The following is a 24,790-nucleotide window of genomic DNA, read 5'->3' on the forward strand; positions in this document are numbered from 1 at the left end:
ATACACTCGGAAGATAATAAAAATAGCTTTTATAAATGCAGAGCGATAGCACGTCAACAATTATAGTATGGAAGATTATTGTTATTTCATATATTTTAAATTTACGTACATGCAATTTTGAAATTTAAACAGTTAAGTGGTATTGTACGTATAGTTTTTTTCGAGAGAATAAAATATTTACGAATATTATATAGTATAACATACATTATGTATAAGGAACTTTTCTGTGATAAATAAGTCTATAACAAAAGATATGTTATATAGGGGGAGGGGAGAAACAACTGTGATAAATTCATAAAATAGAGAACATTATTATATTCGTTCGTTTCGTGGTTCTGGAAGTGTAAAGAACTTGCTCGACTAGCGTCTCTACACAATATGTTCTTTTCGTTTGTGATATAGCGAATCATTTCACAACACCAACACCGTGCTAAGCGTTAGCAGATCAAAATTTTTTTTTCGTAAATAGACATTTCACACCACTGTGACAAACGTGTCTTTGGTTATACCTCATTGCCAGACCGATTTATGTAGCATTATAAATATAATAATATTTATGCATAATATCTAAATAAATAAAATGGAAAGGATAGAAGGAGGTCACAAACATATACATACACAAGTTCGAGGTATATTATTTTCGTTTTTTATATTTTTTAGTTTGTATATAGATTAATTTACATTATATAGAGACGAGGAATTAATTGTAGGATATACCTCAAAATCCTGTATCCTATTCGCATACGACAAATAGTTGTTATAAACCGACTGATGTGTTTGTGAATATCTGTTTAGGTGTATGTGTAAAAATGTATGTTAACGGTAAACAACTGATTCGAGTTAAGAGTGATGAAGAGGATGATTGGGACCGTGGGAGGAGAAATTCGGGATTTATGGAGGCGATGATGGCGTGAGGGGAGGGTGAAGGGGATGTTAAGGGTGTGGGCCTGTGGGTGGAGACCTAATGTAGGCCGAGAAATTCCGTAATACTATTTTGAATCCACTGGGAAAACGCCTGCCGTTTGGCCAATGCTCCCGTTTTCTCTAGGCCCAACGCGCAATCGGCCAAATAATCTTCGTTGCGCACGCAGAAGTAGCTCTTGATCGGACTGCGGCACATCGGGCACGTCTCCAACTTGCCGAAGCACGATGCGCATATGCACGTGTGACGGCATGGCAACAGGGCTCTGGACAGTGGGTAGTATTGGCATACGACGCACAGTTGTTCCTGGCCAGTGCTGAAGGTGCCACTGCTGTTGTCCAAAACGACAGCTCTCTGTGACGCGTCATCGCTGCAGGCATCGTCTTGGTAACTAAGAGCGTTGCCGGTGGCCAAATACAGTTGCTGTGGGGACAAAACAAACAAATAACGCACACACGTATTACATAATAATATTTTAATGAAATTCATGAAACCCAAATGACCAGCAATAATGTCATATTAATATTTATAAGAAAAAATAATCGAGTTTAAAGAGGAAAGAAAAGAATAAATGACGTGTATATATATGGCGTAAATTTCTACAGAGTTCGCACTGATCATATTGTCGCAATGCTGTGTCGTTTAGTTGAATATATTATATTATTATATAGTATGCATAATATTGTACAATGTTATGTAACTTGAATATATTATGTATTACATGTACTTGCACAGTATATTGTATTAGTAATGTTTTATTACATGGTTTTCCGCGAATATTTATCTGGGTAATAAAGTCTAGAATTTTAAATCAACAACTAAACAAGTATCAACATTAATAAACAATAACTTTTATTAATTTTAATTTTAAATTTGTTTATGACACTTTATGTATATTATTTTACTCTGTAAACATGGTATAGTATTATAGGCGGAAATAGAAGGACTATGACCGCTAAATATTTCATTACCCCTCTCCCCAAACAAAAAAAATTGTTGACTAATTTATGGGCTCAAATTAATGTTAAAAATATTAGCCCCTTCTGAAATATTGATGGATTTCCGTTTATGTATATTGTATATAGTATTAGTATAGTATAGTTTAGTATATACATTGGTATAAATATGATCAATTTTTTCACAAATATTTCTAAAATAATATTACTTTTAGGTTAAATTATCATTCATCGGTTGTATATTATTTGTGCATCGTCTGGTTACCTGCACCAAGTTATCATACATTAAATGCGCATCAATATTCTAAACAATAGAAGGGTATTAAAAAATAATTTTTGGTTGAAAATTCAATGATGATGATTGTCATAAATAATAATACGTAATAAATATATACAGACAATTAAAAAAATACATTCCTCACTTCGTTCAGAATCTAAAATTGGATTAATTAAATTGAATTGTAGTCATAATAATTTAAATGCACATATTATTACAGTAATAGTTACGATCGTACGTCTTGACAGGTCTCCGTTTTATTATCCAGTAATCTACTATCCAAATTAGAGATTTTTAAGATACAAATCGATTCGGTCATCAGTACACTTTAGTTGTTAATTTCGTCGTGTTATTGCTAAATCATTAACTACACAATATTATTACTACAGTACATAATATATATTTTAAAACAGAAATACCTATACAATATTTTAAAATTGAATATAACGAGAGAACATTTTGAGATGTATGAATTTTAAGACTGAAGTTGTTAGAAAACAATTAGCACTTTTGGGTATACGCCTTTTTTTTGGTTCTATTAATAAAAATATTGATACGCAAATGATGTACGTCCTTTTAAACAGCCGACGCGCAAACGATGTATAACCCAAAAATCAAACGATGCACAAGTAGGTATCTTACAGCAAAGGTTAAAATTAACAATAGTGATGCATAAACGACAAGTAAATTGAACAATTATTTTCTTTAGAAAATTATACTCTATTACCATACAAAAAGACACGATAACGTTCAAATGCATCAACTTTCGTACCTTGTATAATTTAGGTACCTATTTATTTAATTTACTTCGTGTCCTATAAATTAATAGAGATTATTGTGTTAAAATTATAATAAATATTCTTCCAAAACATGGTGAATAAAAGGTTAACATTTAAAAAAAGTTAAAATCAAATAGTGTTAAATTATCATTTTTTTAAAACAAAATATCTATATAACATAGACATTTCACGTAAACAACAATTGAAATTTGAAATTCATCTATTAGGTATGTTTATATATTGTGGTATATTAATGATAAATCAATCATAATTGTATAAATAACCAATAGAAAAATTTATGTTTTCAGTTCATTCTTTTAACAAACAATTCAATATACTTATATAATAGTATTAGGACAGTATGCGTTTATGGAAGTATCGGCAAAAAATCAGTATATATGTTTGTCTAATATGTTTTTCGATCATTTGCGCGGTAATGTCCTTTACATTTTGTAAGTAACTCGTTTAAAATAGTTAGCGATCCAAATAACAACTCTTAATCTGGCATAAAATGCTGAATGTACACTGTGACAGTAGGATGACGATGACGCAGACGCGAAATATAATGGAGTGTCAACCAGGCCATACGCAGTTAATAGCAATCGTGAAGATATAACGGAATGGTATCGAAATTTCTTAGTTGACCTCAAACGGACTGGTATCGAAATTTTTCAGTTGACCTCAATAAGTGTAGAGGTTCTTGACGGAAATGAATGATATCTAATGATATATTTTTTTTTAATATACTTGTCCTATTATAAAAGCGTAGATAAAATAATTGAGTTGTAACTAAAAAGTTACAAAAAATCGAAAATATATTGATGGCAAATTGAAAGATGTGTACACAGAATATACATTTGACACAATTTTAATTTATAAAAATTAAATCATCATCTCCAGGTGTGTTGTGTTGATAGTTCCATCTATCAAATAACAAATTGAAATCATAAGAAAAGGGAAGAGAGCAATTATTTCTATATCTTCATTGCTTTGGCGATATCAGTCCATTATATCTTAGTTCATATTGTTCATAATAATAACATTACATAAGTATCTAAATAGTAGATAACGCGCTGTTTATACCAATCATTATTACCACGTAACTTACACCCAGAGGTGTCATTTTCACGTCGTTCTGTGACCTGCACAGATTGAAAAGAAAGTAATTCTAATATAGGTAAGTATTAAAAACAACCACATGTCCATATTGTTTGTTAAATACTTATTTTTGTTTTATACATAATACGGGTGTTAATTTTATCAATTTAAAAGAGGGATTTATTTAACTAGGGAATGGACCTTGCTGATCCAACAAATGACACCATCACAGCTTTTATATCACGCACGCGTTTCAACGCGATAATAATAATATAATTTACGAAGTACTTACCTTTAATGATGACAATTGTCCATTCGCTTGTTTCAGGTACTGCGCCAAAATGTTAGTGGGTAACGTGCAAACGTTATCCCGGATATGTACTACATTCACCAATGCTACCTACAAACCCATGACAAATAATTAAATATACCAATTTATGAACATTAACCTACCTATGTATAATATATGTATCAAGAATAATATTAGGTAGGTTATGTTGAATATTACAATAGCTACATTTATAAAAGTAATAATAATTAAAATGATAAATCATATAGTATATAGACTCACTGTCTCGTCTGGATGTAAAGTAGAATTTTCGGGAGTGTCACGTATGAGGAATATAACCAAAGGATAGCAATGTCGAGGGGGTGTTCCCAAATCCAATTTTCCCTCTGGCATAAACATCTGAATGGTTTTTTCGGTATGGCTTGTTTCGCTAAACATAATAACAGTTAAGGATATTTCAAGAAATTTAGTGTCTATCAAAACAATCGACAGATATATGTAAACAAAATTTAAATGCCGCTAAATTATTAAATACATTTGTCAGCAGTGCCTACATAAATATTGATTTTAATTAAAGGATACTGCAAAGTTAATCCGCAATGTTGGTAATGTCCACGGAGTAATGAATCGTCGTTGACGGCTGTCTGAAATGAGCTCCATGCTTTCCACAGGAAATGATGAAGTTCCCGAATAGAAACGCCCCAAAATGCTTGCAATGTATATGGAACTTGGCTTGAGATTGTGCATCGAAGATCTGTAAAAAAATTAAAATAAATCTATAAAGATAAATTATATTTGGTTCTTATTAAAAAGTTCTAGTTAATTTTTTTCTAAACAAGGCATAAATGTTGTAAAGATAATGTATATGTATTCAAATGCTTTTTAAAAATTATTCTAATTTTTGAAATACGTTAGTCATCAGTCATCACTATTTAATCATATATGAGGTATACCTATTGATGCAATAATAGCTTCACTACAATGGCCCAAGGGCATGTTTGTTGGGACTATTATTAATGGCGTGCACAATACAATAACCTCGAACTAATATATTAACTAGAGTAAGTACATAAACAATTGAATAAAAACTCAGTAATTCATATTTTTTTTTCGAATGAAAAAAACTAGTCAAACAGTAACCTTTAAAACATAGTTTAACAGAAAACTAAAATAGTGTTAATTTAGTAATTCATTTAACGTTTATCAATTAAAATATTTTTAATATTAAGGATAAATTGAAGAAATTATTATGTTTTTTATTTGAATAGGTCTTATGCATAACCTTTATTAAAATTAAAATCTGTTTAATAAATATAAACAACAATAGGTCAAATTAATATTTATCATAAAAAATGAACGATTTAAATTATAAACCTGTATCTACCGTAAATAACATATCATTTAAGAAGCCACTCTAAATAAATCTAAAGACATAATTATTTAAGTATTTAACAAATATTTTTATTCAAGGATAATTATAAAACATATGATATAACAAGAACAACGATAAGAGTAGATTATTATTAAGATTTATATTTTACAATAATTATAATTGTATAATAATGGAAATGTGCATACAAGTAATATATGGCAATTCGTTGGTGCACAATGTAAACTATACAAGGAGATTAGCAGATACTTTATAAAAAATGTTTGATTAATGTACGATCGACCATTTAAAATTAATATCTGGCGGACGTATTAAAATACCAACAATGCCAAGAATAACAACTTAAATAGTGATTATAATTTAGCAAAAATAATTTATCACATAGGAAAGGATCTTAAAATCGATTAGGTACATCTTATTATTGTCGAAAGGTTTGGACTCGAGTTCGGCACTCGTCCAGTTGTATTTTTACTACCGGAATACCATTAAGCAAGATCAACGAACGAAAAACATGTCACACTATTATTATTATCGGTGTTCACAGTGTCTTCACATATGTTCTTCCGAGAAATTTGATATTATTGCATTTTTTAAATATGTTTTTGACCATTTCGTCATACGCTGACATAAGTACAATTAATTACTACTCATTCGAATCATAATGTGTACTTACATAACAATATATAATATTAAAAATAAGATTATTTAATACATTTTATGTTACATTCATAGCTTTATATAGAACTATTTTGTATTTTAACAGGTGTTTAAACTACAGTTAAAACGTATTAATGAATATTTTTAGAAACTTCTCTAAACGTTTTAAACAGAAAGTCAAATGGATTTTATACGATAAACATGGATATATGCACTAGTCTAAAATATAATTAGACTAACAATGAAACTAGTAAAAACTAAGAATGTAAATGTATAAGTGTGTAAATCAAAATAACTTATTTTTGAAAATATATATAAAGATAAGCTGCAAAAGTTAGGTTTCAGTCTATAGTTAGAAAATTAATAAATTATATGTTATTAATTTAAGTGCATTTTTTTATTACCTATGTTTATTTTCTTTTGCTGAAAACAAATCATCTATAAATCTAATAAACAAATTTATATCGTAATTTTATAAATTTGAAATAAAATTTAAAAAAATATAACTTTCATAAAAGTTATTGTAATCTGTATTATGTATTATTATTACATAGCATTGAATTATAGGTAAAATTAGGATTCAGGAATTATTACATAAAAAATGTTTGAAATCTGCATTTAAAATTATCGAAAATTTGCAATAAAATACGCAGATAGTTTTTATTTATTAAAAATTATATAAAAAAGGTGAAATGTAATAAAAAAATAATTATAAAATTGAAGTAAACAAATGTATTTATTATTAATAATTAGAGTTCATGACTAATTCCACTAGAAAAGTTTGAAATAAATTAAAATGTCCAAAAAGATAATACGTGCATGTAACTAAATCAAAGGAAAAAATGATATTTATTTGAAAATATGCCTTAATATGTGATGACTGTACATCATTGAAAAAAAAAAATACTTTTTAAATTTGTAAAATATGATCTTTTACAAAATATAAATAAATATATAAACATACGTTAAATTTTAGTTTGTATTCAATAATAAATTGTAAAATCTATCAGAAAATTATACGTTTGAGATAAGTTACATTAAGCTTTGTAAAAATAGTTGATTTCTTTTCAAAATTAGCCTATAATTGATATATCATCTATTGTACAACATATTTCATTGTTAACTTTATGTACTTATACATTTGAATAATGCCTTGAATTTAAATGCATAAATTCAGTATTAAAAATGAACTAATCTTTATTCCTTATCGTAATATTTAGCGTTTAACAAATGAAATAAAATTGGCTACATTATATAGAAAATTATAATATAATGCATTTTTAAAAATCTACATAAATTATGTATCCCAAATATATAAAATGTAATTATTTTTAATGTATATCAAAATAGAGATAAGTGTAAATGAAGATTTTTGTTCTAAAAATTTTAGGCAATTGCCTTATCTTAAAGAAGAACTTAAATCGATCTAAGTGATCAGGTACATTAATTTGCTATAAACACTTAACTCAATTTTTAAAAATTGTTTAAGGTATTTTTCTTTTTAAAGATCTAAACATTTATTTAAAACTTTTATCAAAATATAAAGATTATTTCTTACTAAAATAAGTTAATTCTGGGTAAAAAAAAATGCAAGCTTCAAGGTCACCACGGGTTTTAAGTAAATGATTATTATTTGTATAACTTGTTCATTAGTATACTTTATTTATTATTTTACCCGGAAAAACAAATCTTTCGAGGTTATAATACTTACATATTATATATATATATATATAATTTAAATATTTTATCAAAATGCTTATGTTTGTTGCTTTGTTACTAGAATATATTTTATTTAACATGAAATAAATTAGAAAGTATTCATTCCCATACACAACATAAAAGACAAGATTTAATGAAGTTCTTTTTTTTAAAACAAGCTCCAGATATGTAGGTATGTAACATTACAAATTTACAACTACAGACCCAAATATTTATAAATATTTTAAGATACCTAACGTTTTGAGCGATATGATTTTAATTTTATATGTGTAACGTACTTAAATGTATCATAACAAGTTCGGCAGTCTTTTATTACCGAGTACATTTCTTATTATCATTCACAAATTAATTATCCTACGTATATAATTAATATATGTTTTTTTAAATGTTGTCATTTAATTTATAAATAGATAAATATTATCAATAGTTAAAATTAATCAATACTTATTTTAAGTTTCTGTAGTTAATAGAAAAAAAATAAACACTTATACGAATTAATAGGGTTTTAAGAAGTAACAAGATAACAAGAAGGTAATAACAAGATAGCGGCAAGGTAATGCGACAACGTTAAGTTGATGATAAAATATCAAAAAAAAAAATTCTTTTTAAGACTTTAAACTTCCAGTTATAAAAAAAACTAAATGGAAAAAAAAACTGAATTAATATTTGAATTTATACTTAATTTGATTTGTCGAATTATACATACAAGTGATTGGTTTTCTTTAGATTAGTTAAATTTGGTATGTATTACCATCATCATGATGATCATCACTTGCAAGTGCAGATTTTTTATAATTCTCAAGCCTTAACAGAAAAAAATCCTTCAAGGAATTGGTTGCTAAATACAAATTTATAAGAAAGTAGCAGTTCTTTAAATAAAAAAAAAATATGAATTTGGAAGATATACCTAGTAACAAGTTTAACTTCTTAAAGCATGTTACATGAATTAATTAACTGCACTTTACTAATGTTTGTTGCCAATAATAAAGAAAAAAATGAAGGAATGTAAATTTAATATTGTTCATTATAAGTATTTGAGGTATAATCTGATACATATATATTATATACATAGTAAAAGTTGGATTTGTTTTTTTTACAGAAGATTCTGGTTTTAAGGATTTACAAATTAAAAAATATTGTAAAATAAATTATATACTATATACGAATAAAAAAATTAATATATTAACTACGAAAACTAAATCATAATCTATAATGAACAGTAGGTATTAAATAAAATTGAATTTTATAATATAGGTAGATATTATATAATAAAATAATAATGTGGATAAATATCTTGTTTACTGTACTATGTAATATGTCCAAGTACTTTAAACTAATAAAGTACAAAATATCACATTGTTTTATTCGTGTTTAATTACCGATGTATCTTAAAGATACTGTCGAACTGAAGAATTTTGTTTTAATGACATTATCAATCAATTAATATTCGCCGAATGAATTTTAGAACTTACTGAAATATGTTGTAATTTATTATTATAAAATTGCGTGATAACAAACAAAAGTATACGTGTAATATCTATATAATTAAAATTGTAATACTTTAAATTTGAAGTAATATTTATTCATCGACTACAGTATCATATTATTAAGTAATTTTCAAACGATCGGCTCTCATGAGAAAATATTTTTGAAAGAAAAAATATAAATTGTATACGATTTCCGGCTGTCATTAATCAATCTACGTTCGAGACTTAAAAGATTTGTCCAACGATTCTTGTTTTATCATCAAAATGATTAATGGGAATGTTCAAGACGTTTTTTAACTATTAATACGTAAATTGTAGATGAGAATCGTTAAAATAACGAATTCACGCGACTACTTTAATGAATTTCATACTACAGTAATTTTGCTATAGTTTGTCATTAAATTATTATAGTAGTTAAAAATGTAAGATAAATCATTAAGTGTATTTATACGTAAAAAAAAACAATTTAAAATTTAATTTTCGATTATATTATTATTTATTATGTTTTAACTTTAAATAAATAACAAATGTTTTAGCAGACATTATCAAAAAAAAAAAAAGTCAAAATATATACTATTTTGTACGCATTTTATTAAAAATATTTTTTTTTTATACAGAGACGACAAGAAATACATTTTAATTATATATATTTTTTAATCTATTTTTAAGGTCGGCCGACCACCTTCAAGCCTTGATCTTGAAGCATAAATTACAATTACAACTATTCATTACATTTATTTTACTCAACACCCACCTGATTAATGTAATCACTAGTAATTTGATAGATTTTCATGTGACTAAACATAACCTAACTCGTTTTACCTATCTCCTTTCATCGCAAATCTGTAATCGTGATAATCAGATACTAAACAGTAAACAATTACATTTTTTAACAGTTTACTGTAAAGCAATTATCAAAGGGTTCACATTATAGGAACTTACAGAAATAGACAAAAAAACTCATTTCAAAAGAATATATATAATTTAATTTATAGAAGACCAAATTTTATAGCGTTACATTTTACTGCAGTGTTACAATTACAGAGAAATAGGAAATAATTTCATAAAATTAGAATAGCAATTGTCATGATGACATAACAAAACGCATTATACGAATTGAGGTTATTAAAAAATAAAAAACGTAGACGGACTGTTTTTGGATTAGAATTTATATCACATATGAACTTTTGGTAAAGGGTTTACGGTTTAAAATATAATTACATTTTCCGGAAAAGATTAAAAAAGATTCCTGAAATCTAATTTTAAATTCGTAATTAGAAAATATACCTTCCAGAAGATTTAAATCAACAATCAAATTTGTTTTCAGAAGTTCGGTTAATATAAAGTTAAAACCTTAAATATAAAATACTCATAAAGTTTGGAAATTGAATTTTAGAATTTTATGTTTTTTTCTAAATTAAAAATATTAAATTGAATTATGCGAATTTTACAAAATAGAATCATTATTTAGATAAGTGTATCTTTTTAAGGGGAGGCTGCCAACGGACATCTTCTCTGATATTCTCTTGCCAAGTTATTATTTTATGCTCAAAATAGTTTACTCATTATATTACTCTAAGTAAAACTGCATCGGGCGTTAAAAAAACATATTCGTATTCAATATTTGACATAATATACGTTTTTAGATTTATGAGAACAAAATAAATAGTTAAGTACTTATTTCATACAAACATCCTACATTACTCAAAGATTAATTCTAAGCCTACACCATTTATGATCATTTTTTTTTTTTTATATTAATATTCATATAAAAACCTAAAATATATAATATGGGATTTTTAAATTTATCTCAATTTCCAAATTCTAAATCTCCTTTGTTCTAATTGTTAAAAATAAACTAGTACTAAGCTAAGGTACTTAAAATACTGCACGCCACCAGACATCAACCAATCAGCTTGTTTGACGTTTATATTTTATACTCACAATAATCTGATTAGGCGGCAAAAACCGGTTGAAAAAAACCAAATATTCAAGTTTAAATCCTGGTCTCAAAACTATATAATGTATATTAAACACGCCTTCAATACATTACCTATGGACGCATCGCGTACGTTTTTTCTTTTCTTTGTTTCTTGCAATGAGTTACAAGGATGCTAAATTGTTTTACGACTAGCGGTTATCGCTTTCAACAGATATTTTTTAAGGACATTTTTCATCGTCACAAATAAAATAAAACAATTCGATTGTATTGTACAGACGAGGTTGTTAAGACGTTTTTCCATGTCGAATTTGTCAAGTTTGTTTGAGGAATTAGGTATTACATTTTTCATTGAATAAATGTTTTTAACTTTTTTTCCACACTTGATGTTTGTAGCACCACACTTAATAAAATATATAGACAGAATAAAGTGGATAGGTGTAAGTATTTGTTTGCTTTCACGGACTTGACTTGAAACTAGTATTCAGTTGTTTTTTTATTTGAAAAATAATACATAAATACATATTATTATTGCATTGGAAAAAATATAGTTATTCGAATGGAGATCCATATTTTACTCCAAAATGGTATTAAAAATTAATGCGGCTTGGTTAATTTGTATTTTTTTTTACTAGTGAAGATATTTTGAAAAATTATCATTCAGTATCTATATTATGTACATCTTGATTAAATTTGTTAGTCTAATGAAAGTGTTTCATGAGAGTTAGTAAACACATATAGCTAACCTATCTTAGCCCAGGCTATACTTATTCAGAATCTAAAAATATGTTTTTTAAAGTACTTAAACATAAAAAGATTTATAAAAAAATAATATACTAATGATCTAATAAATTGGCAGAGATATTTTTTCTCCAAATATTTTAATTAACATATAATATACAATGAGTTACAAGTGGGATTTCGCCAAAACTGTAATTATTATTTATTTAATCAAATTTCAAAGCGTAAACAACATAAGTTTATTTTTAAGAACAAATATTGTATTTATAAAAAATGAAAAATAAGTACACAATAGGGACGATATAAAAAAAAAAAATAAAATTCATAAATAACATTGTAATACCTAAGTAATTTTTACGTATATGGAAAAAAATAATAAATGTAAATATATTCCTCAAATTATACACTGTGAAAAAATATGTTTTTTAAATAAAATATAAAATATATAATGAATGCATTGTAAAAGGAGCAACATAATCAAGAATTGATAACTAATTCAAAGATTTATTCTAAGCAATCTGTATAATAAATATGCACTTGGATTATGAAGTATTTACTTTGCATGACTGAACAGTAATAAATAATACTATATAATGTACATAATACGCCAATATGATTAAATTATTTTACTTGTATTTATAAGTATATACTAATGATATCTATATCCCGTCGGAAAACCCCTTCTCATTGGGATAATAGCCTCATTTTTGCGTGGTGTTAACAATCGTTTCGAAATCGCTGTGGGTGAGGCTGTCGATATATTAATATCAATAGAACACATATACTCAAACACACCACCTCATGACGTCTATTGGAAAAGCTACACATGATTCTCTATCGTACTTTGCCATAGACAGTGTGGTTTGTGCGTGTATTTTAGTATATTATACACGCGTGGGACAAAATCGTGTACTTCTCAGTGGCGCAAGTAACCTGAACCGCCTTATTATGTATTTTAAATAAAACGCAACACAATTTTTTGAACCATAAATTGACGAAAAAGTACAATATTATATTGCATTATATATATGAGTATATCGTGGACATACGAATAGGGAAATTCATAAAAGTTCTACTCGGCCTCTGACTATAAATTAGAAGAGACATCTGGAGAGATATTAACATGACCGCACACGCAATTACAATAATATGTATTAATACTTGATATGTATATATATACATTATAAAAGCTAAAGAAATATAAAATATAACTAAGTAAATAATTGCGAACTGGTTATTAGTCTTGGCAACTCCAAATCGTTATTTTCACAAATTATTAAAATATATTTGTATGTATCCGAAAATCACAGAAATATTATTTTTATTCTAAGTTACTAAATATTAGTATTTGTATAGAATTAAATAAATAAAAAGGTTGGGTTACATGGATATAACAGGGAGGAGGCTGTTGCACTGTTTTGCATTTTTAAATTTAAGAGGGAGTTAAACTTCATAATCTTAGTGTTAACGCATTATTGTCTCATGATATATTATATTCAGTATTATATTATACTATATTCACGGGTACTATAGAGCTACATACGATCGTATTATTGTTTATTTCATGCCACTTAAAAACCTTGAAAGAGAACCATACTGTAAAGCGTAAGTAATTATAACCTGGGATGTGTCGTCATGATGTAACCTTCAGTCATCGTGCCGACCCCACCTACATGGCTTACAAAAGTCTGTCGTCTTATGGCCAAGTAGATATAATATAAACATATACGTTATTATGATTGGAGCGGGTGAACAAAATGTTCAGTAGATTACATTTTTTTCTTTTACTATTTGTATTATAAATTGCGTCATTTGAATTTAAGATAAATTAATTTTAATTACTCTATTTCCAAACTTTTAAACATCAACCCACTGGTTAAATACGATGTATAATTAAACAGTTATAATTTAATAATTAATAGTAATTAAAAAAATATACAGCCTCATATTTAAGTAATTAAATATTGGCAGTTTTAAATAATAAAACACAATTTAACAGTTATTATTTAATATGATAATTGATAGCAGTAATTTATTGAAATAAATATATGATAATTATGTATACAATTATACATAATCATAAGAATGCAATTAATCAAAAAAATATATATGAAATAATATATAATATATATTAATCTATATATTTTCTATGTAGTAGTGTGGCCACGAAAATATAGGCAGCTATAACGAATAGATACCTAACTTAATACCTACTTACAAATTACAATGTAGTGTGCATAAATCACGCCCTTCAAATTTCGAGTATTGACTCTTTATTAGAATTGTTCCGATAACTGAATGTCGCGCACACAATGACCGTTAATAATTTCAATGTCAAACAATTTCCATGAGAAAATGCACCTATTCTTAATTTTAAATATTTTACCAATAAATAAGATGCTAATGGTGGGAACATGTTCTAATTTATGTAAATTACTAATCACTTTAATGATACCTAAACTATATTAATAAACTTAAAAATATATTCAATCTACTAAAAATGTATTTGATTTAATTTGATATTTTATTATCCCAATAAAATTGAATAGTTTTATGAATATAAATAATGTATTGCCAATGTACCGTATTAGTTTTTAAAACAAATAATATTAATTATTTGCAAATATTAGCTCTTTAAGGTATAATTCTTTTAAAATCAATAATGAATATTGGCACACCAAAAAGGTGGATCCGATTCTGATCTAGATCTTGACTAGATCCTTCTTAAGGTATTGTGCTTTGTTAATAAAAAAAAATTACCAAGCTAAATAATAAATAATAATTTATATTATGATATTTAAACGTATACAAAACAAAAAAAGTGAAATGTAAGTGAATTTCTTGATTGGAACTGATTGTGCAATTGGTTTTAGATCTTTATATAATTTCTTATGTATTCTATTCAACCAAAAAATTGTTCATAAACAAACGAAATAAATACACTAAAAAGAGCAAGCCAACATAATAAATATGCAATTTGCCTATAATTATAATTTTCGTATTGTACAATAGAAGTACAAAAATCTTCAATAGTACATAAATTTATAAACATGATATGAAATATAATGTTTAAAATTTAAATATAAAAAAACTTCAAACTTTCTAAATAAATAATTTATAAATCTCTAGTTTCTACGTTATTCTATATGTATATATATTCTTGATAATATATTTAGTCTAATAAGTAATAATTGATCAATACAAAAATTAAATAATTTTAATTTTTAGAAAATAAAAATATTGTCGATGATGACTAAACAATATGGATTATTAATGAACACTATCTATACAATTGTTTACACTTTTCAGGCGTTGAAGAACAATAAATTACTTTTTTATGATTTCCGGACTATAAAATTATAATATTTTTAAGTGATATGATATTTATCAATATTTATATAAATACTTATGATGACATACCGTTTAAACCGATAATTTTTCATATACACCTAACCTATCTCAGTTTTCTATTAATTCGCTCGCAAATCGTTAATTTTTTCAAAGGATTTTTATAAAATAAACAAAAAAAAATTAAATAATACAATAAATAGACAACTTTTATAATTTTATAAACTATAAAGCGCAACTTCACCAAGAAAAAAATTTTACTATTATTTTATTACATATTTAAATAAAAATTTTATTTTTCTAGACAGATAGCAATACTAATATATTCATATTTTATGTCTCAATATTCCACAGAATAAATATTATTTAACAACAATGTTAACAATTCATATCGCATAACTAAAAATATTAACATTTTAATAAATATATTATACTCCAAAATATGAAATAAACAATTTAGATTGTCTTTTAAAATTATTATAAGATATTAAAAAACAGAAAAAATTAAAATATTTTGGCTAAACATAAATTAAGTCATCTGGGACAGTTGAGTAAATTCAATACTTCTTGCAAAGATAAAAGAATTACGCTGTGTAAGTTAATTTGGGTATGTACAAGTTGTACATAATGTTCAATTTATTGAACACTGAAAATATTTGTAGCAAGTCTATAATTTATCATATGCATCTTACGCATAGGACGTAATTAAAATGGACATATTTACGAATTTCAGAATGAATTGTGATAAACACGTTATTAAATAGTTCACATTGGCTGTAATTCGGATTTACATTAGACACAGCGTAACGCGTAAGGTAATAACTTTCATCAATATTATTTTATTTTATAAGCAAGTTGGTTTTCACGGATGAATTTTTTAAAACATTTTTCTATAATACCAATAGAAATAAAAAAATGTATGAGTTAATTTTGAAAATGCCGCCCCAGCTAAGTGCCTAACTCGCCTATACCTTGAGCCGGCCCTATGTATAACAGTAACCTAACCTAACCTTATCTACGTGGGTTTTATTACGAAAATAATAGATATAATGCATTTAAGTGATGAATACTAAGTAAAACATAATAATTTAAAAAATACTTTATACATAATATGAGGTAAGTCAGTATATAGTTTATGATGGAAAAAAAGGAAACATAAATGTACACACGAATTAGTTATAACTTTGTAAGGTAAGTATAATCTGTTTCTTATTTTCGATCGATGTAATTATCGTATAAGTTGAGGAACACTTAAATTTATACGAATAAACAGTTTGAACGTTTTATAAAATACGTTATTTTATTGATCAATAAATATTGAAAAATAAAATTTTGAGTTTTACAGGCTATCTATTTTTAAGTTTAGATGTTATGCAATGTATACGGTACACCTATTTCAAAATATATTACAAAATAAGAATCTCAAAACTATGACAACATAATTGTCAATAATAAAAGCATATATTAATGATAAGTATAATTTTTATTTAGCTTCCATTAAAAACAATAATTCATCTAATTAAAAATAAATACAAAACTTACACATTTATTTAAATTAATATATTATTAATACTGTACTATACTGTACAACATATTCGACAATAGTTTATACAATAAGTTAATCGTTATAAATTATTGAATTACTTTTGTCAATTTCTACTAAATAATGTCACGCTTTTAATATTAAATATTTATATTTTTATATTTTGTATATTAATTTTATAATTTTAGTGTATTTTTAATAAGATAAATAGAAATATGACTGAATCAATTAAGATTAATAGTACTAGTGTATATTAATGCAATAAGTTTTATTGGTAGATAACGAAATATTATAATAACGATAAATAAATTAATTATTTTGATGAAGACTATAATATAATGTTTTGTATATTTATAATTAAAAATACATAGATAATTACATGGTGCCATATCCTATATTTTAATATATCAATAAACAGGTAGATTTTTTCACTAGTTATAACACTTATCAGTACTATCTAGAAAATTATTAACGATTTTGAAAAAAATGTTTTTCATAGTTTGAAGTCGTAGAACAAAACATAATTTTCAAAAAAATGCTTCTTTTAGTATCGTCATTATATTTAATACTTATACTATTTTAAAAACAGTATATAATTTCAATTTTATATTCCCAAGCAGAATATTTTTCTGAGAATTTTGAACGAGTCAACAAACATTTTGCGGAGTACCTACTTCACGCCACTCACTCGACTTATCAAAATAATATAATTAATACTCGCATGACTTATTTATTATTAACTCGTTCGAAATTCGGTTTATATACATCGATATTATTAGAAAAATATTTTGCTTAAAATTAAAAATGTGCTGTTATGAAAAAAAGTAAAAAATTAAAAAAATATATTATCAATAAATAATACATTTTTTTTAAACCAAAATTGCTAATTTACGAACATATTAAAAATGTATTAATTTATACTTTTTGAGAATACACAGCATGGATAATTTCCAATAACTACTCGCGCCGACAAAAATAAGTAAAATAGTAAATTGTAAACCTATAATTTACTTATGTAGAACTATATGTAACATAAATACTACATTATTCTTTACATTTACATAATTGTTTTCTTTTATTATTCTTTACTAAGCACATAAGTATAATGTTATACTCGTAGTTACTAATAAAAATGATTTAAAAACTAAATAGGCACCAATACATGTTATTTGATATTTAATAATATGGCAATAGTTAATCAAAAATGAACACTGTTCAGATAAATTATATAATTTTCTTAAATTAATATTTTTTAAAAATATTCAAGAGATAGAAGTAATAATTAATGATAACTATTAGCCAATAAAAACTTGGATAATTGGTTCTCAGCTGACCCTCATTCGCTATATTGACGTTAATGTAATAATGACCACACTTATACACAAATAATAAATGAATATACGTAATTTAGCGAATCAATATTCGTTTCACTATTAAGAATTTTAATGTTTAGTTAGTCCGCTACCGAATAAGCATTGACAAAATGTGAACAAACTATGCAGGAAGGCGCTACGTATTTAATAGCAATCCAATAATACAATTAAAACAATAGAAATCATATTCCGGAAATTACTTCAAAATTCAAAATTCATAAAAACAGGAACAGTAAAAAGTATAATTAATTTCATAGGTATCAATAAAAAATAAAGCATTAATCCATGGTGGATTTATCACTAGCTTGCTTCAATAATTTAATTATTATTAGGTAAGTAATAAGTATATAATATATATACTAATATTTGACTATATGCCTACGACACTTAACATTTTTACACCTACTACTGCATATTATTATTTATTGCCATACACAATTGGTTATAGTTTATGCTCTATGACATTATATATTGGCTTATAAATCCAGATTATTTACTTCAAAAAATAATATAATCTTTTATTGTTATTATATTTGCTAATGAACGAATTGAGCGTGAGAATAATTTCAAGACTATCTAAATGTATAATTATCATTTAATAACAATCATAAATATAATAACGTAATATAAATTATTTCCTACTTCTTATTAACAGTATTATTGTTTAATATACTGCAATATTAAAATAAATAATAAACCTACAATAAAAATAAAAAACAAAATAGAAAATAACATTTATTAGATACTAGAAATTTAAAAAAGTATTATTTTAACCATTGTTTTTATTGAATGTAATTTTATCAAATGTTACTATATTTTAATATTCATGAATGCATTTGCTTTAACGTAAAATAAATCAGTTATATACCTAATGTTCTAAAAAAATTGTATATTATGTTAAAACATTTATTAAATATTTATGTGTAAGTTTAGGTCACGTACTCGTATCACTAATATGACGTATTACTTAGTTAAAGGCAATTATATACAATTAGTCAAGGAAATTAAATAAACATATTTAAATGCTACGGTCTAAATAATTATCACAGAAAAAGTATAAAATTAAATTAATTACTGTATGATATTCATAGATGAATTTAGCATGAATACATTAAAAATATTAAAATGTATAATAATTCAAATGTATTTAATTCATATACTATTCTTACTATTTGATTGTTCAGTCAAAATAATAATTATCAATATGCTTCATAAATAGCATATTACCAAGATCTAAGAAGTGAAGTATATTATATTTAATAATAACTACCTATACATATAAATATATAATAATACTTTTAAATGCATTATGTAAATTTACATAAACAACTTATGAAAATCAATATAAAATAGAGAAGTACTAATTAAAATGTATAAATGCTAATAAATGTGAGGAAACGTAAAATATTATATAAAAAATACAGGAAAAGAAAGTAATTTTTATTAAAATCTCACTACCTAATGTAAATTTTAATAGTTTAAAAAATTGAAAATAAAATTTTGAATAAAAGAAGGCCAAATTTATTATAATAATCTTATTCAAAACAATTAAATGCATGTTCAAATGTTAAGAAAATATCACAACGGCCAACGACCCCATTGCTTTATATCCTTGAATAAATTAAAAGGACACTACTTATAAATTTTACAATAAAATCATTTTACTCATTTTAGATTTCGAGGGAAGCAGCAATGGATGTATTTACCACTAAACTTGTAATATAATTAAAATAAAAGTATTAAGATCAAAATATTATTAAAACTTAAGTATACAAAATAAGACGCGTGACTCTCACAAGCGCGTTATATTTAATAGCAGTTAGAATAAAAGTAGGTGTAATTTATGAAACATATATTGTAATAGAAAGAAAAACCTTATTTAACATAGTATATACAGATTTTTGAATCAGGTATCCGAGTAATACTTTCTAGAATTTGAACAGTATTAAGGTTTGTATGAAGTCAGATGTAACGTAACATTCACAGCTAGATTATAATATATTACATTAACAAAAACAACTTTCTTTTTACTTTCTTTTCTCAGTTTTCTGTTTGATCGCCATCAATTCGTATTTCGTTGCGAATGTCACACATTTTACTTTTATTATATCATTATACTTAGCTAATAAGATACTAATACAGAAATTGTTTTTTATTCTTTAAAATGTACAAAATACATGCCTGTTAGATATTTATTATATATATATATATATATATATATATTGTTATATTATAAATTGTTTAATATTTATTTGAACTATGAACTATAATATGTGATGAAATAAAATAGAAATGTAATAAGGTGTATAAAAAGTAATCTCAATAGTAAAAAGAAATCCCGGATAAAATTTAGATTTTCTAATGTAAATGTATTACATACAATATGTATATATATATTATACATTTTTATACCAATAACATTTTTTCAACTTAATTATTACATTTATACAATGAATTTAATTAATGAATTAAGCATTTGCTTTTTAAACGAATAACATCTGTAGTATTCGGTTTTTTTACGAGCTATCAGTAGATTATAGTAGATTATAATAAAAAGTGGGAAAGAGTTGTGGATAAAATCGAGAAAAATGTTATTGACATAATTGGATAGTGACGATTTTAGAAATGCTAGTTTATAGTTTAAGTGGATGATTGGAGAAAGTACTAGAGATAGGAAGTTAGTTTTATGTAGTGGAAGATTGTTAAATTTAATAATGTAATTACTAATTATGAGTTGTGATGAAAAAGTGTACAGTTAAGGCAAGGGTTGAGAAAATCTTTTGGAAATAACGCCGAGAGTATAGGAGTTATTGTGTTAAATGTATAATTAATAAATATTATCAATCGACATAATTATCGTGCAGATAGTATTTATGATATCACCCTGGGTCGGGTAATAACTAATAAGACACGGGTCGCCAGACTAATTTCAACGACGCATCGGAAACTTTGCCGATCATTGCGTGTCGTAGTGACATCCAGGCACGTATACAAAAATAAAACTAACTTCAGGTTTACAAAATATAGCAATACAAATTGTGCCGCAACATAATAAAACAATTTTTTCCTCGTTACTCAAAATTATTTCAAAGAGGGGGTTGAACCCCCACCCCCCTGTAAACGCCCCTAAAAACAATCGTTGTAATAGTGTGTTATTTCAATAATCATTATTAATAATAAAATCATTAATTATTCACTATACAGTCTACTAGTATTTTTTATTTTTTTTTATTCAAATTATAAACTGAGCCGAAACATATAGGTACACCCCGAAGAAGTTAAAAATGAAGGATTCTTTATTGAATACATCTTTGAGTAAGAATTATCCTGCGAGCCATTTACATCTGATGTGAAGGGATTGATATTAATCACAGGAGAAGAGATAAATTTTGAAGCCCCAAAGATAAACAATAAATTGGTATTTTATGAAGTTTCTTAAGACGAGGGAGAACGGAAGAGCCTGAAAAAATATATTGTCTAATTTGGTACGTATAACTGATTTGTAAATAAATATAAATTTAGAAGGGTAGATTTCTCATCGTGTATTGACCAAAGATCTAAAAAATTCAAATCAACTAGTAGAAACTTATTTATAAATTAATTATTTTAGATAGTACTTAAGCAAGCAAGTTGAACGGTTCAAATTTAAGGGGTAAATATAATGAAGAATACATTTATATAAATTTATTTTCGAAATAAAATTTATAAAAGTAATATAGATTTCACAGGAATTTCTTTTTTTTTTTTTACATCTATAGTTATTATAATTGCAAAATATTATAATTAATGATATACTCGTATTAGAATCGTGAATAATTTTTAGCTAAACCGTCAAAATTGTTTTTTCGTATAGTAGAATTTAAGGGTACTTCGTTATTAAGTAAGGCCTGTGTTGAATTTTTAATTTAATGATAATATAGACAATTGTGATTATAAGCAAAGAAGATAAGATAATGAACTTATAAACTAACAAATTGTGCCCATATATTTTCGATATTTTTAAATTGATAAGTAATACTAATTAATTTATTAAGTATAAATGACTTACTTAAAATTACATTTCCAAGTTCTTTAAGCAAGTTAAACGTTTTAACAAATAACTCAACCCAAAAAAACTAGAACATCTTTAGTTTTTATAAACAGCTCAAAAAGGCCAACATTAAAAAAAAAAGGAAACGTATTTTAATATGATAATATAAAATGTGTTATGTATAGGTAAAAAGTTCAAGTTCAATTTTAAAACTAGTTTTTTGATATAAAATTGGATCCAAGTTAGGTTTGTGGCTGAATCAAGTCAGAAATTCGCTGTTCCTTTCATAATAATCAGGGAATATTTAACTAAAATATAAAATTACGAAAATACTGGAATATTTACACCTAACCCCAGTTTTGACAATATTTTTTTTTGCTATACAAAAATAATTAAATGTATTGACTTACTCGTAAAATTTAATATATTCATAACAGTGATATACTCAATACTATTAACCAACAAAGAAACTTCCTTGGTTTTTTGGCTATCAAATAATTTAAACAATACTCTATAATTAATTAATAACTAATTTTTTTTAGCGAAAATACGTAATATTAGCTTATTGCAGGTTACATTAATAAAGTATAACATAATAGCTATATATTACTTACATAGTAATTTGTTATTAAATCTTAATTTAACTTAATGAATCAAGTTTTAGATCAAATTCAAATCATTCCTGAATAAAACAACGAAAATAATTAACATTAAAATTTTTAAAAAATATGTCAGAGCACGTAAAACATATAGCAACATAATCATAAAGAAATTTTTATAAAAATTAGGTAGAAACATTACTTAATAGTCTTATCTTAGTTTTTTGTGATTCTATTAATAATATACACCGAGGAAGTATACATAATATGTGCATAAGAAAAACTGTATACCTATAACATGTACCGGTTTTCAGATTATTTTCAAAAATAACCGGAAACTAATTTTTAAATTAATAATTTAATAATTACCAGACGAGGGATTTTACAAGCTCTTTATTTAATTGGATTCAGTTAATACTTAAGAATAATCGTATTCATAATGTTCCCTTATGCAAATTTCATAATAATATAACAGTGAAGAGGGTATAGTCTAAAAACTATTTGTTTGAACTGTTTCAAGACTATATGATGTTAGTATAAAAACGTGAGTTTTCAAAAAAAAAAAAAAATTTGATTTTATGGTATTATTGTACTATATTTTTATTATAATAAATTGAAATATACATAATGATGAAAATTAATATTGGTCAATTAATGAACAAATTTAATATAATAAATTTAAAATTGCACAATTCTATAAATTCTCTAATAAATTAAAATAATATTATTTATTATCATTTTGGAATAAAAACGAGTTTAATAATTATATTAAAAAATACCTCATCCAGGTAATTCAATAAGTTTTTACTTAGCTAAACAAGAACATTTTATGTCAATACTTGTTTCAGTTGTTTGTAAACTGCGATAATAATGAAATATTATTAGCCAATGAATAGAATAATAATTTATAAAAATAACATTGGATAATATGCATAATTTTTGGCGTCCTATATCTTATACAAGTACTATTACTATTTCAGTACCTTCACGAGTTGGCATTCCTATAATGTTTGATGGGTACATAGAATTCTATGGAAGAAAATCAAACTGGCAATGTTAAAAATGTATATTAATTCTAGCCCTTAAAACATTACAAGCATTTTAAAATATACTTTTATGTATTTTAGTATAGGTACACTTTTAAAAAAAATAAACTGTAGTTTTCATCACAAAAAACAAGTTATACTTAAAGACCTTGGTACTCAGTAGACAGTAGTATAGATTAAAAATACACTACAATTATTTTTTTTTAACAAAATTCACTATAAACTCTCCTACTAAAAACACCAAAATAATTTAAAATTATAATTTAATCGCATACGCCATATTATCATAATATAAAAGAAATAATAATCACACTAAAAAGTAAAAACACAATCTGTTATTAATATTAATTAATAAATAATAAATAAATATTCAAAACAATAAATTTTGAACCACTATGCTGCAGTAGGCTTAACGATAAAAAAATCATCCACATTTGTCAAAGTGGTTCAAAACTCATACACCGAAACCATATTAAATATTATTAAACTATATTTATAGAAACTTATTAAAATTAAAGCATTATATACTGGATTGCAAAAATATTTTTTTATATCAAGTTATATGGATCTTTGAGTATGTCAAATAGTTACTTAAAC

General features: G+C 25.0%; 1 protein-coding gene across 1 annotated transcript in view; it reads right to left on the bottom strand.

Moving 5' to 3' along the window:
* Nucleotides 1-623: 623 nt before the first annotated feature.
* LOC113556810 (cell growth regulator with RING finger domain protein 1-like) overlaps nucleotides 624-24,790 on the bottom strand; it is a 37,065-nt gene continuing 12,898 nt past the window's right edge. Inside the window, exons 3-6 of the mRNA XM_026961969.2 lie at nucleotides 4,904-5,075; nucleotides 4,604-4,751; nucleotides 4,325-4,432; nucleotides 624-1,345 (exon numbers count right to left, since the gene is read on the bottom strand). Coding sequence (XP_026817770.1) covers nucleotides 962-1,345; nucleotides 4,325-4,432; nucleotides 4,604-4,751; nucleotides 4,904-5,075 — 812 coding nt within the window. The 3' untranslated portion in view covers nucleotides 624-961. The remainder of the gene's footprint in view (nucleotides 1,346-4,324; nucleotides 4,433-4,603; nucleotides 4,752-4,903; nucleotides 5,076-24,790) is intronic.

Source organism: Rhopalosiphum maidis, chromosome 3 (genome assembly GCF_003676215.2).
Source record: "Rhopalosiphum maidis isolate BTI-1 chromosome 3, ASM367621v3, whole genome shotgun sequence".
NCBI classification, from domain to species: domain Eukaryota; kingdom Metazoa; phylum Arthropoda; class Insecta; order Hemiptera; family Aphididae; genus Rhopalosiphum; species Rhopalosiphum maidis.